General features: G+C 40.7%; 1 protein-coding gene across 2 annotated transcripts in view; it reads right to left on the bottom strand.

Annotated features, from left to right (window-relative positions):
• The window catches only part of SLC2A12 (solute carrier family 2 member 12), a 169894-nt gene that overhangs the window by 59130 nt on the left and 95025 nt on the right, over positions 1-15739 (bottom strand). For both annotated transcript variants that reach the window (XM_077486820.1, XM_077486819.1), the window contains exons 3-4: positions 11036-11158; positions 4588-4720 (exon numbers count right to left, since the gene is read on the bottom strand). In XM_077486820.1, the coding sequence (XP_077342946.1) occupies positions 4588-4720; positions 11036-11158 (256 nt within the window). The remainder of the gene's footprint in view (positions 1-4587; positions 4721-11035; positions 11159-15739) is intronic.

Here is a 15739-nt window from a genome sequence, read left to right as displayed (position 1 = left end):
AGTTACATATAGCTAGGTTGAAAAAAAAGTCCATCTAGTTCTAGAACTAATGTCGCCCATACCCATATGCTGGTTCTCATTTACAGTATGCAGGTCATGATATATAGTCCTTATAACTGAAGAAGTAGCTTAACCACTTTCAGACCGGACCAATTTGCTGGTCAAAGACCAGACCACTTTTTGCGATTTGGCACTGCGTCGCTTTAACTGACAATTGCGCGGTCGTGCGACGTGGCTCCCAAACAAAATTGACGTCCTTTTTTTCCCACAAATAGAGCTTTCTTTTGGTGGTATTTGATCACCCCTGCGGTTTTTATTTTTTGCGCTATAAACAAAAATAGAGCGACAATTTTGAAAAAAACGCATTATTTTTTACTTTTTGTTATAATAAATATCCCCCAAAAATATATAAAAAAACATTTTTTTCCCTCAGTTTAGGCCGATACGTATTCTTCTACATATTTTTGGTAAAAAAAATCGCAATAAGCGATTATTGATTGGTTTGCGCAAAAGTTATAGCGTTTACAAAATAGGGATAGTTTTATTTTTACTAGTAATGGCGGCGATCAGCGATTTTTATTGTGACTGCGACATTGTGGGGGACCCATCGGACATTTTTGACACATTTTTGGGACCATTGTCATTTATTCAGTAATCACTGCTATATAAATGCAGTGATTCCTGTGTAAATGACACTGGCAGTGAAGGGGTTAACCAGTGGGTGGCAGTGTAGAGGTTAAGTGTTCCTAGGGGCGTGTTACTAACTGTGGGGGGGTTGGGCTTTCATTTAGTGAACACTGATCTCTGCTCCAAACACATGGAGCAGAGATCAGCGTCACTAGTTGCTAGGCAGAATGGAGAAATGTTGTTTACAACGGCACTTCTCCATTCGGCCGCTCCGTGAGACGATCGCAGGGATGCCCGCGGCAATCGAGTCCGCGGGTCCCGCGACCGGACTCACGGGGGTCCCGACCAGCGCGGGAGCGCGCCGCCGGCGGCGTGCTCCCGATGGCAGGGTGGCAAATTTAAAGGGACGTACATATACGCCCATTTGCCTGCCCGTGCCATTCTGTCGACGTACATCATCGTGCGCTGGTCGGCAAGTGGTTAAACACGTCTTCAACATTACAAGTCCAGTTGACTGTGATTAACTGCTATCAGATACAGTGCATCCGGAAAGTATTCACGGCACTTCAATTTTTCCACACTTTGTTATGTTACAGCCTTATTCCAAAATTGATTAAATTAATTATTTCTCTTAACATTCTACAAACAATACCCCATAATGACAACATGAAAAAAGTTTGTTTGAAATCTTTGCAAATTGAATAAAAATAAAAAAACAAAAAAAATTACGTTTATAAGTATTCACATCCTTTGCTCAATGCTTTGTTAAAGCATCTTTGGCACCAATTACAGCCTCAAGTCTTTTTGAGTATGATGCTGCATACTTGGCACACCTATTTTTGAGCAGTTTCTCCCATTCTTCTGTGTAGGACCTCTCAAGCTCCATAAGGTTGGATGGGGAGCGTTGGTGCACAGCTATTTTCAGATCTCTCCAGAGATGCTCAATCAAGTCTGGGCTCTGGCTGGGCCACTTAAGGACATTGACAGAGTTGTCTTGTAGCCACTTTGTTATCTTGGCTTTGTGCTTAGGGTCGTTGTCCTGTTGAAAAATTAACCTTCACCCCATTCTGCTGTCAAGAGCACTCTGCAGCATGTTTTCATCAAGGATGTCACTGTACATTGCTGCATTCATCCTGTAGGTATTTTCGTTTGTTGTCAAAAATCTTGTTGATGCTTCACTGTAGGGAAGGTATTGGCCAGGTGATGAGCGGAGCCTGGTTTCCTTCAGACACAACGCTTGTCATTCAGGCTAAAGAGACCAAAGAATTTGGTTTCTCATGGTCTGAGAGACCTTCAGGTGCCTTTTGGCAAACTCCAGGTGGACTGTCGTGCCTTTTACTGAGGGGTGGCTTCCGTCTAACCACTCTACCATACAGGCCTGATTGGTGGAGTGCTGCAGAGATGGTTGTTCTTCTGGAAAGTTCTCTCTGCACAGAGAAACTCTGGAGCTCTGTCAGAGTGACCATCGAGTTCTTGGTCACCTCCCTGACTAAGGCCCTTCTCCCCTGTTCTCTCAGTTTGGCTGAGCAGCCTACTCTAGGAAGAATCCTGGTAGATTCAAACTTTGTCCATTCACAGATGATGGAGGCCACTGTGCACACCGGGACCTTCAATGCTGCAGAAAATTGTCTGTACCTTTCCCCAGATCTTTGCCTCAATACAATCCTGTCTCGGGGGTCTACAGACAATTCCTTGGACTTCATGGCTTGGTCTTTGCTCTAAAATGCACTGTTAACTGTGGGACCTTATATATAGACAGGTGGATGCCTTTCCAAATAATGTCCAATCAACTGAATTTACCACAGATGGACTCCAATCAAGTTGTAGAAACATCTCAAGGATGATCAGTGGAAACAGGATGCACCTGAGCTAAATTTTGAGTTTCATGGCAAGGCTGTGAATACTCATGTACCTTTGTGTTTTTTTTTATTTTTTTTATTTTTAATAAATTTGCAAAGATTTCAAATAAACTTCTTTCACATTGTAATTATGGGGTTTTGTTTATAGAATTTTAAGGAAGGGCCTTAGTCAGGGAATTTAATCCATTTTGGAATAAGGCTGTAAAATAATAAAAAGTGAAGCGCTGTGAATACTTCCAGATGCACTTTATACCCCATACTCATTCACCTGGGGGGACCAGATATCTGGGAGTCCTCTTATTCTAAAGGGAGTTTGTAGATTCTGATAAGTATCAATAAGATCTGATTTGTATGGAATACCATTATCCCCTTTTGAATTTTTTTTTTAAATAGGAAAACTCCATGGGGTTCCCCTTACAATTCAAAAACAGACTTTCTTTTCATATATCAAAGGACACAGAGCCATAGTAGTTACTCTGTGGGTTATAGACCACCTTCAGGTGATGGACACCGACACGCCCTAAATTAAAAAGTGCATTCCCTATATAACCCCTCCCACTACTGGGAGCACCTCAGTTTTTTTGAAAGTGTCTAAGGTGTTGGTCACGAGTAAAGATGTGCCATGCTGACCGGATCCATTCAAAGTGTTTTTTTGGCCGAATTTAATGGTACCCGTGCCTCGTATCCAAAGAAACAAGGTTTTGCTTGTGAATGCTTCTCTTTTTAGAGAGCTGGACCCTGGGATCCAGTACTTTTGGTAGCAAGGCCATAAAGTTTTACTGGCAGGGTGCTGTTACAGGTCCAGGATAGCAGGTTCCCTCTAGGGTCCCCAGCTCCTGAAGGTTTAATGGAACCCACCATGAAGGGTGAAGATTGGGTCTGTTGGTTTACCACAGAAAACCCTGCGGCGGGAAAAGGTAAGTGGAGTTTTCTAAGAAATCCCCCTGAATTTTCTTATAATTGTCTCCTTTGAGAAATAATAATGTGTAATGCCTATGTGTCACCACTGGGGGCTGTATTGAGCACTCACCACCTCACGCTGAGAGAGCATACTGTGTCAGGAGAGCTGAGGCAGGCAACCTCCAGGCAGACAACGGGACCTCCGGTAAGCTTGAGTGTGCCTCCAACCCCCCCCCCCCCCCCCCATCCCTCCAACTATACCAGGCCATCTGCCTTCAAATTTGGAAGGCACCTTGTCACAATAGGGGCAAATTTCCCCTAAGAAAAGTAAATAAAAACATCTGCAGATGAACGAAGTCCTTTATTTGAAAAACTGAGTAAACAATGCGCCTCAATGTAAATCCAATGTCCATAATTTAGTTCAACAATGTAGATCCTTGTCATGGGGGCCTGACAATGTTGACATGACGATCCACTGCATGATAATGTTCACCCACTGCACATCAGTGGCAAAATGACAGACCCCCAGCAGGCTGCTGTATGTAAGGAACCACTTGAGAAGCCTGGGTGACGTCATTGACCAAATATGTTTATAACCAAATCTGGTTAATAAGGATTCCTGGTCAGTTTGTTTACAAAAACCAGCTGGTCTGCTGTTTTTTGTAAACAAAATGATAGATCCTGGCTAATTATTGTTTACAAATGTCAGTCGGAAGTTTGGGAAGAGGGGGTCAGGCGAACTGGCCAAACATGGCCAGCTTGTTTGGACATTTGCTGAATTGTGAATAAGCTGGGTTTGGATCAAACTCACAGTCAACCTTCACACAAAACTTACCTCAATACCTAAGTATATTTATGGCGTTTTCTTTAGATAATAGAAAAACACAATGGTATGTTAATTGGGTCAATTGGCTTTAGGATGCGTATATTCTTTGGCCAATTTCTTGATGAAGTGCATACTTTTGTAGGAGTTGTCCCATTTTGGTTTTGGATAAAGGCAAATACAAGGATTTTAAGTTAGTTGGGAAATATCTGCCTGCTATAAAGAGCAACTTTGACACAAGTGCTTATCATCACTTAGGAATTAGCCCCTACAAGCAGTTGCATCATTAATAATATCAGGACAAATATGACCTGTCTAAGTTTTTCCTTTAGGGCAAGGATGATATTAAACTACAGACATGCCGATAAATCCACTTACCTATTTGCCAGTTCCATAGATATTTCTTCTAGTGAGCGTCCCTTTGTATTAGGAACAAACATTATAACAAATACAAGAGATATTAGGCTCATTACAGCATAACTGAAGATCATCCACGGCAAGCCAATAGTCTCTGTTCATATGAAGGAGAGGGAAAGACAAAATTACCATTGTTTCAAAATAGTGACATTTTTTGAAAATATCGGAAAACATTGATTCAGTGTACTGTGTTGTCAAAATACGCTTTTATCTGAACCCAAAAGCAAAAATGCAATGTTTTGCAACTTACCAACCCTTAGGCTTCATTCACACCTGGGCGATTTGAATCGCAGGTGGAATCGCCGTGATTCTGCCCGTGATTCAGAATCACAGCAAAACGCAGGACGCGTTTGCGGTGCCATTATTTCTCAAAGTCACCCTAAACGTGGTGCGATTTTGGCGCAACCGTCATGTGACAAACCGCTGCAAACTCACGCCAACAAAATCGTAGGATGTGTGTCACCCAAAAGAAAGGCCAGAACTCCTGCAATTTGTAGTGCGTCAATCGTGGGAAAAGCGCACCAAATTTAGGGTGCCATTGAGAAATAATGGCATCGCAAATACCTTACACGCTTTGCTGAGATAACGCCCGCAATTCAAATTGCCCAGGTGTGAATGGAGCCTTAGATGTGGTATCTACATTAGTTCTTTTCATTTTTTTACCTTTATTTTCACCTGTTGATCCTACCAGTAACATACTTACTATCCTAGGGTGACAAAACTCACTCACACTACTGTATCAGAAAACATGTTCAATGCTATGTTCATGGACCAAAGGGGAACAAATAAGAAAAGTTCACTGTTAAGATTTAAATGTTCCATCAATAATTATTAATACTTACACACTTAATGAATTCATATGTCTAATAATAATAATAAATGTTATCTATTTAGTATTACCTTCACCAAAAGTATTACCATCATGAAAATAAAGCTCCGAAACGAATGTAAAGTGAGTTTTTTTTTAGTAAGAACTTTCCCCAAAATGTTTTGAGCTGACAGAGAGAAATTATTCTGCTAAATAAAATGTTAAGTCGTCACAGATTAAACCACTAGAAAATTACAATCACAAAGGCTAAAGCCCCGTACACACGACCGGACTTTTCAACATCCAAAGTCTGACGGAATGATTCCGGCAGACTATTCGATCGTGTGTGGGCTGCAACGGACTTTTGATTCGCAAAAGTCTGACAGACTTTAGATATGAAACATGCTTCAAATTTTTCCGCCAGAACTCTGCCGGACCCAGTTCCTACCGAGAAATTTGCTCGTGTGTATGCTAGTCCGACGGACAAAAACCGACGCTAGGGCAGCTATTGGCTACTGGCTATGAACTTCCTTATTCGAGTCCGGTCGTACGTCATCACGTTCGAATCCGTCTGAGTTTGGTGTGATTGTGTGTGGCCAAGTCCGTTCATTCGTAAAGTCCGTCAGAACTCTGTCAGAACTCCGTCAGAACTCCGTCGAAAGTCTGTCAGACTTAATCCCTCGAAAAGTCTGGTCCTGTGTACGTGGCATAAAATGCAAGCACCAATATACAGTGGATATAAAAGGCGTACACACCCCTGTTAAAATGTCAGGTTTCTTTGATGTAAAAAATGAGACAAAGATAAATAGTTTCCGAACTTTTTTTTTACCTTTAATGTGACCTATAAACTGTGCAACTCAATTGAAAAACAAACTGAAATCTTTTTTTTTGGGGGGGGGGGGGTTGGGGGAGTAAAAATAAAGAAATAAAATAATATTTTTGCATAAGTGTGCACACCCTCTTATAACTGGGGATGTAGCTGTGTTCAGAATTAAGCAATCACATCCAAACTCTTAAATAGGAGTCAGTACACACCTGCCATCATTTAAAGTGCCTCTTGTTAACTCCAAATAAAGTTCAGCTGTTCTAGTAGGTCTTTCCTGACATTTTCTTAGTCACATCCTACAGCAAAAGCCATGGTCCGCAGAGAGCTTCCAAAGCATCAGAGGGATCTCATTGTTCAAAGGTATCAGTCAGGAGAAGGGTACAAAAGAATTTCTAAGGCATTAGATATACCATGGAACACAGTGAAGTCATCATCAAGTGGAGAAAATATGGCACAACAGTGGCATTACCAAGAACTGGATGTCCCTCCAAAATTGATGAAAAGACGAAAAGAAAACTGGTTAGGGAGGCTGCCAAGAGGCCTACAGCAACATTAAAGGAGCTGCAGGAATATCTGGGAATTACTGTCTGTGTGGTACATGTGAGAACAATCTCTGTATTCTTCATATGTCTGGGCTATGGGGTAGAGTGGCAAGACGGAAGCCTCTTACCATAAAAAAAATCCAAGCCCTGCTAAATTTTGCAAAAATGCATCTGAAGTCTCCCAAAAGCATGTACGAAAATGTGTTATGGTCTGATGAAACCAAAGTTGAACTTTTTGACTATAATTCCAAAAGATATGTTGGGCACAAAAACAACACTGTGCATCACCAAAAGAACACCATACACACAGTGAAGTGTGGCGCAGCATCATGCTTTGGCGCTGTTTTACTTCAGCTGGAACAGGAGCCTTAAGCAGGCCATACATGGTCGAATTTCGAACAAATTTTCTTTTCAAAATCAGAAAGTTCTTTTTTTTGTGATCCGATGATGCCACCATTGATTTTCGAAATTCGGCTGATCAAGCCTTCAATTTCACCTCATGTTGCTAAAGAAAATAATTTTCGTGGCCGTGAATCTTCTTTTCTCTCTGTAAATTTTCTTTTCTTGCACATGCGCATTTTTTTTCTTATTAAATTTCTCGCACGATTCTCTCATCACTGATTAGAAAATCGTTTGTTTTTCAAAAAAATTACAACATGTCCAATTCGTCAAATTTGATTGCCGCATGAAAATTGGCCATTATTGCAGCCCATTAATGGTGCAAAATTCGTCCAAAAATTCTTAGATACGATTTTCGAAAGAAAATTCTTTCGAAATTCGAACCGTGTATGGCCAGCATTAGCCAAAGTAGAGGGAATTATGAACAGTTCCAAATACCAGTCAATATTGGCACAAAACCTTCAGGCTTCTGCTAGAAAGCTGACCAAGAAGTGGAATCCCCATCTTTCAGCATGACAACGACCCAAAGCATACTTCCAAACCAACAAAGTAATGGCTTCACCATATCTTTGGCTATAAAGATTAAATGCCATTATGGCCTAAATGACGCTTCCCCTGTCCCTGTCTGGGACATCTCATTGTCTTGCCATCTTCTTTTTCTTTTATGAATAGTGTTCATCATCTAATTGCTGCCAATCCAATCTCTGTGATTATATTTTCCTATTTAACATGGTTTCATGAGCTGCGATTAGTCCAGACCTGTACCTTATCCATTGATTGTTGCTGCTTTAGTGTATGGCCATTTTTGAGGAATGATGTAAATCCTCTTTATATTATGTATACTTTTTTTTTCTTTGTCTATTCATTATTATTATCACTGCTTATATGTAACCTCTATTGTATAAATGATCTAATTGTATAATTAAATTGTTTTGTATGTCAATTAAACTTTCTTCTTTCCCCTGCTCCAGCGCTTTTCAGTGGCCTCTGGCTCCCGGGATTACCCTTACGCGGCGACAGGTAGGTTCCCTGGTGGCCACAAGACCGCCCCTATTTAGGGGCAGTTTGTCCCTCCACTTGTACATGTCCTAGCCCGGGCTTCACCCAGCTGCATTGGGACCTGTGCGTAGGCATGCGCACTGCGTGACCATTGACCCTGTGACACTGTGCAAGGTGGGGAGACTTATATTAGCAGGCAGTTCCTGCTTAGTTTTAGGCTTGTGGCGACCCGGAGGATGTCTTTGTTCCCTTATGGCGGCCCGTTAGTCCCTGAACGCTATCTAGTATACGGCTTTTTCACAGCCTTATCGCTGCAACTGATTGGTTTGGATTATAATGCTGCACACTTATGCCAGTATTTTTCTATATTCCTTTCCTAGGCTTTATTTATATTACTTTATGTATAATGAAGCCACGCATTCCTTGCTGTTTGCAGTAACCACCAAGCTTACTTTACCATTGGTTTTATCCATCCAATTTGATACTATTGATACTCCTACCTCCGGATTCTATATTCTATCATCATTGCCAATTAGGTATCTATGGTTTTGTATACAAACACATTGGGCGGAACTTTTTCAGTTTTCATTCTTACGCACGTGGTTTGTGTCATTATATCATTCACTATTGCACTCTTGGTGGCTTTGTGTTATTTTTAATGCATGCTTTCTAGCATGCTTTCTAGCGCACCTCTCCTCTCCATGGCTGTGATTCTTATCTACCACCTTCACACTCACTTGTTTTCTATTTACTATCTCTTTTCACTTTCACCTTATCCCCTTCCCCCCTTTTTTCCTTCCCTGCCCCCCTCCTCTTTCTTTTCCCTCCCCCCTTTTCCTCTCCCCCCCTTCTCTCCCCCTTTCCTCTCCCCCCTCCCCCTCTCTGTTTGTGCCAATTGGTTATCAACTGAATCGCAATTTTAACCTTTACTCTGCCCTATTCCTCTTCACACCAACCTTGACCACTACTTCAATCACCATTATTCATTACCATTATCTGGCAAATGCAATTAATTTATCTTATTACTCCATCTAGACAATAGCCTTTTGATTTTGCTCAAACATTCTCCCCCAGTCGCCGTGGGAGGCTTTACTGGGTGTTTCATATGCCCTGACTGTGCTGGATTGTGGGTAAGCCGCTTGTCATTGTGATTTTCTACCTTTTCTCCCCCACTATATCAATCTGTACTGTTTAAAAAAAATATTAACGCTGTTACATAGCTATCTTTTACAGATGTATTTCCTGATGAAGTGGTTACACCGCGAAACTAGTTGAAATACCGCACCATCTGTAATTTTAAGAAACTATTTTTGTGTTTTTTGTTTTTTGTACCAATAAATTGTTCAATTTTTTATGTCTGTCTATATATATTTTTTTCTACTTTTATAATCTGTCCGCTTGCCTCTTTGTCCTTGGTGGGTCCTGGTTGGAGTCCAGACTCCCAAACCTCTATTTCATTCAATTCAGATGATGGTACCTATGTTAACATTTGTTATGTATTTTACTGTGTCTTGTGAGGCCACCCACTCTTTCAATAAGAAGATTAAAGTTTTGGAGTGACCCAGCCAGAGCCCAGACCTGAATCCAATTGAAAATCTGTGGGGTGATCTGAAGAGCCAAGTCAAGATGTGCCATGCTGATAGACTTATACCCAAAAAGACTGAGTGCTGTAATAAAATCAAAAAGGTGCTTCAACAAAGTATTAGTTTAAGGGTGTGCAGACTGCAAATATATGTAACCATAGTATGTTTCTTTTTTAGTTTTACTTCTCTCCACCTAAAAGATTTCAGTTTGTTTTTCAATTGAGTTGTACAGTTTATAGGTCACATTAAAGGTGGAAAAAAGTTCTGAAATTATTTATCTTTGTCTCATTTTTTTACATCACAGAAACCTGACTTTTTTTATCTATTGTGTATATATATATATATATATATATATATATATATATATATATATATATATATATATATATATATATATATATATTGTATATGTGTGTTATCTATTGAGTGGATGTCATCATACACCCACATTTATTCCTATGATAACTATTAGACTGGCTGCTTTAATCACATTCTCTTATCCAGAGTTTTCGTCATATACATTCTGTTGGGTGTGTAGCTAAGTGTGTTTGATAGGACCTTGATAAGCTGTACTATATCAAATCAAAATTAAATATTTATAATGCATTTTAGTGTTAATAAACCAGGAGTGTGAATTTGTATTAATCTGTGATAAGAAATAAATGACGTGGCTTTTTACTGTACTCAAAGTGTTTGGCAACACACTTGCATTCATATAGCAAACAATGAGTGAATAAATCATTCACTTGGAAATTAGTACATAAATTGTCTATTTATTCTAATTCTATGAAAAATGTATTGAAAACCTTTTAAATAAAACCCCATACACACTATAAGATTTTCTGCTGATTTTTGTCTTCATATTTACCAATACCATGTAGTGTGTAAAGCCCTGCCTGATTGCATACAAATTGAAACTCCTAAGGTTTGACCTCATATTATATGGTTTTGGTAAATCTGAAGACAAAAATCAGCAGAAAATCTGATAGCGTGTATGGGGCTTAAGTGTTAACTGGGCTTATTCAACAAACAATGAAATAGTACTGTCCTATGCTCAAACAGAAGAAAGATAAGGCAACCAGATTTCAAATTAACTATTTTCAGATCAGTGCACGATGACTTTTGATCGCTTCTATGTATTTCTCCATTGTTTTCAAATAGATCCTTTTCTTTAATAAATATTTTTTGTGCCCCCATATATTTTTCATCAGGATTTTGAAAGAAAAGGCATAAAATTAAACAGAACTCTTACCAGTGAGTGTAAGGAAGGTCAGGGATATGAGGAGGTTCATGCCCCAGTTCATGCTACTAGTTATTGCGAAAGCCCGACCTTTAATACCGGCGGGAAAGATCTCACTCTGCACCAACCAAGCCACTAAAACACAAAAAAAAAAAACAGTTTACCAACTAGCCAAGAGATATGAAAATCAAGGCAATATCTACCAAATAACGTTTTATTTTGTGTTGAAATCGTTAGTTGTTAATTTCAGGATCTGCAGTGCTAAGCACTGTCTAAACTAAATATGGTGTCATCTATGTATTATTGTATGTTAGTAAAACTTTAAAACATCTGTTTTAGGTCACATATATAGAGACCTAGAGAAAGAAACATGTCTAGTGCATGTGTGAAAATACTCAGTCTGAGCATTTATTGCTCTATTGGATGTGGTAAGGAAATGCCTAAAAATGTTGCAGTATTTGTTTTTGAAGATGCAGTGGTCCCAGTTTGTTTTAAAAGGGAACTGTTGTCTTTGATTTTTTTTTTTCAGTAATCTATCTGATTTAAACAATTTGTATAGCTTGTAATTATATATGAGCAGTCATATTTCCTCAATACCTATGTAAGCCATTCTTTCTTCTTAGTAGTGCTATACGGTAGTTGTGTCTTTCTGTGAAAATACAATATACTTGTCCTTTAAGCAGGGGCGGCCCGTCCATTCAGGATGCATGGGCGTCGCCCCCTCTCGCCAGCCACCCCTTCTATGTAGATAGATAGATTCATGCATTGAAATAAAGTGATATAGGGAGACCTTTCTCCTCACAGGGTCAGGCGGGGTATATAGAAAGAGCAAGAGACATCCATAGTATAATACTGTTTATTTAAAAAGTGTTCAAAAACATGTAGCCAAATGGCTCCTTACATTATAGTGTGCCCGACCCGGCACTGGGGCTGCTCGCTTGTCCGATGGAATTCACCAGGTAGTTCGTTCTCGTTGGATACCGCTGTAGCGGCGTGCGTTCCACACCGTCTTGACGTACGTTTCGTCATCAACGTCCTCAGGAAGTGCCACATGTCACACGCTTCCTGAGGAAGTTGATGACGAAACGTACATCGAGGCGGTACCTGGTAACGTTTTTATGACGCTACATCCGGTTTTCTGGTTGTCGGCTAGACGGTGTGGAACACACGCCGCTACATCGGTATCCAAGGGGAACGAACTACCCGGTGAATTCCATCCGACAAGCGAGCAGCCCCAGTCGGGTCAGGCAAACTATAATGTAAGGAGCCATTTGGCTACATATTTTTTAACACTTTTTAAATAAACAGTATTATACTATGGATGTCTCTTGCTCTTTCTATATACCCCGCCTAAGCCTGTGAGGAGGACGGTCTCCCTATATCTCCATGCCATTTCCTATGTGAGCAGGCACAAACCTGTACAAGCCCTGTTTGACTATCTTTTTAATTAAAGTAGTCAAACGGATCTGGTAAGCAAACTGCATATTCAATCACTATTGGGTGTCGTTTGTTGAAATTTCTGGTGAAGGTTCACTCAACACATTCAGAGGATTTTACCACACCTGGAAAGTGTTTGGCACATGAATGGGACTTTTCTTTCGTAATACGCTTTTATTATTGTGGAATTTCAATAATTTTCACTGGATTATACACTTATGATCACTGAGTGTTGTGTATATATATATATATGTGTGTGTATTTTTTTGTCAGATGCACATATGTGTTATAGTGGAGGTTATCATGATGTGTTATCACTGATATTGCATGTGATATTTTATATATTTTATATTTTTTTTATCTTGTTTGAGATAATTAGGACTATATCTAATTAAGTTAATAAGTTACTCTAGTGCCCCATTATCACTTTATTTACTTCACAAATTAGTTTTTTACCTCTTTTTAAGGGAGCAGCTTTTTTGATTCAATTATTTGTAGTTTCTTTGGCGTGGTGTTCTCCCAGTTGATTTCCAATTGGTTTTTCACAGATTGCATGAGTCTATTCATGGCCGCCACCCCCTAGTCAGGCATTCTGCACCTTTTTGGACACCGGGCACCTGAATTACAGTGACAGGCATATTGTTTTGAAGCACCTGATTAGAGCCATAGGCTCTAATAGGCTTCAAAAAAGGTGGACTTGGAGCACAGAGCATTGCGCTTGGAGCCCACCCAGGTGTGTTAGAAAAACAAATGAATATTTACTTTTCTAACACTGAATTTGCCTCTCCGCCAATCAGGTAGTGTGGGTCTGATACACGTCACCTCATTGGCTGAAAGGACAAGCGCTGCTATTGGGAACCTGGCAGGAAGTAAGACGAGACACACGGAGGAAGCATGGAGGACACAGCTCGTCGATGCCTGACCGGCCACCAAAATGAGGTAAGTGCCGGTCAGACAGGAGGCGGGGGTCACAGTGGCTGCATTTGTTGGGCCCAGTGGTGGTATTTGATGTGCACAGTGGTGGCATTTAATGAACACAATGGCGGTATTTGATGGGCACAATGGCCGCATTTGATGAGCACAGTGGCTGCATTTGTTGGGCCCAGTGGTGGTATTTGATGTGCACAGTGGTGGCATTTAATGAACACAATGGCGGTATTTGATGGGCACAGTGGCTGCAATTAATGAGCACAGTGACAATCTTTGATGGGCACAGTGGCTGCATTTGATGGCACAGTGGCTGCATATGATGGGCATAGTGGCTGCTTTTGATGGGCACAGTGGCTGCTTTTGATGGGCACAGTGGCTGCTTTTGATTGGCACAATGGCTGCTTTTGATTGGCACAGTGGCTGCTTTTGATTGGCACAGTGGCTGCAATTGATCGGCACAGTGGCTGCATTTGATGGCACAGTGAGTCTGCAATTGATGTTTTTTTCCAGAATTTTTCAGCTTGTTTTCACTTCCCAAAAAATTTTGAGCACCAGCCGCCACTGCCTTTAAGTGATAAGTGCTCTTATTTAGCACCTGTTTGTGGTTCCTTAATTTTTCATTTTGGGGACCCGTTACATCTTTAAACCTACCCTATCTTACTTATTGTGTATGGAATATAAAAAAGTGTATACCCAAATATTACAGACAATTCAAATCATAATTTTTTTGTGTGGCCGCGTACACACGCGGGGACTGTTCGCCCAACTTTGTCCGTCAAACAGTTTCGGCAAACAGTCCGCTCAAAATTAGCATGGACGGACATGGCCACACACGACGAACGAACAGTTTGCTGAAACCGTGCGCGATGACGTGAACGGCACGTACGACGGGACGAAAAATACGACGTCCTATACACTGCATTATAACTTTCGGCGTGTTAAGCCTTTCTGAGCATGCGCGGAACTTAGTTTGTCGAACAAGCCTACACACGGGCGGACTGTTCGCTCAAACAAGGTTTCAGCGGACAGTTTTACGGAATTTCCGAAAAACCTTGTTCGTCAAACTGTGCGCTGAAACTGTCCGCTGAAAGCCCACACACGAGCGGACTGTCCGCCCAAACACTGTTCAGCGGACAAAGTTGGGCGAACAGTCCGCCCGTGTGTACGCGGCCTGTGAGTTGTCAATGTATTGTATGTGAGCTGATTTTCAAACAAATTATCACATTTTTCTGTAACAAAAGTTTGCATTTTTGGCTGTTCATGTTTTGGCATGCAATAAAATAGTTACAACTCTCAGTGATCTGTGCCAGTACACATAGTAAAATAACCAGTAAAATTGGCATACAATAGATTGCTACTGCAAAGATCTGTTACTGCAAGGTAAGGTGTAGTACAAGGCTTAAGAAGATACTGAGAGTCTAAACAACTACAGTGAGGAAAAAAAGTATTTGATCCCCTGTTTATTTTGTATGTTTGCCCACTGACAAAGAAAGGATCAGGCTATAATTTTAAGGGTAGATTTATTTTAACAGTGTGAGACAGAAGAACAAAAAATAAATCCAGAAAAATCCAGAAAAATCAAGTTATAACTTGATTTGCATTTTAATGAGTGAAATGAGTATTTGATCCCCTATTAATCAGCAAGATTTCTGGCTCCCAGGTGTCTATACAGGTAACGAGCTGAGATTAGGAGCACTCTCTAAGCCTAGGTTCATACGTATGCGATTCGGCATGCAATTTGACATGTCAAATCACATGCCATATTGTCGGCTATTGCCGGCAATGGCTCTGTCCGAATCGATGACGATGATTTTGCAGCACCGCACTGATTCCCAAAAGTAGTTTCTGTACTACTTTTGGCAACTTTGGGGTGCGATTTATATAGACATCTGTGCAGGAACCCGCACAGATGTCTCTGAAATCGCTGCCGAAGTTGGACTGACATACGGGTATGCAATCATGCGAGTTCAGCTGAACGCACACAATCTCAATCCCGCTGTCATTGTGATTCTAGGCTTAATGGGGGTGCCTAATTTCAGCTTGTTACCTGTATAAAAGACACCTGTCCAAAGAAGCAATCAATCAGATTCCAATCTCTCCACCATAGCCAAGACAACAGAGCTGTGCAAGGATGTCAGGGACAAGATTGTAGACCTACACAAGGCTGGAATGGGCTACAAGACCATCGCCAAGCAACTTGGTTAGAGGGTGACAACAGTTGGTGCGATTATTCACAAATGGAAAGAAACACAAAATAACTGTCAATCTCCATCGGTCTGGGGCTCCATGCAAGATCTCACCTCAGGGAGTTTCAATGATCATGAAAACGGTGAGGAATCAGCCTAGAAC

The sequence above is a fragment of the Lithobates pipiens genome, unplaced genomic scaffold, assembly GCF_037356315.1.
Source record: "Lithobates pipiens isolate NorthernLeopardFrog02 unplaced genomic scaffold, aLitPip1_a1.2 Scaffold_18, whole genome shotgun sequence".
NCBI lineage: Eukaryota > Metazoa > Chordata > Amphibia > Anura > Ranidae > Lithobates > Lithobates pipiens.
This window is presented reverse-complemented; position numbering and strand designations above follow the sequence as displayed.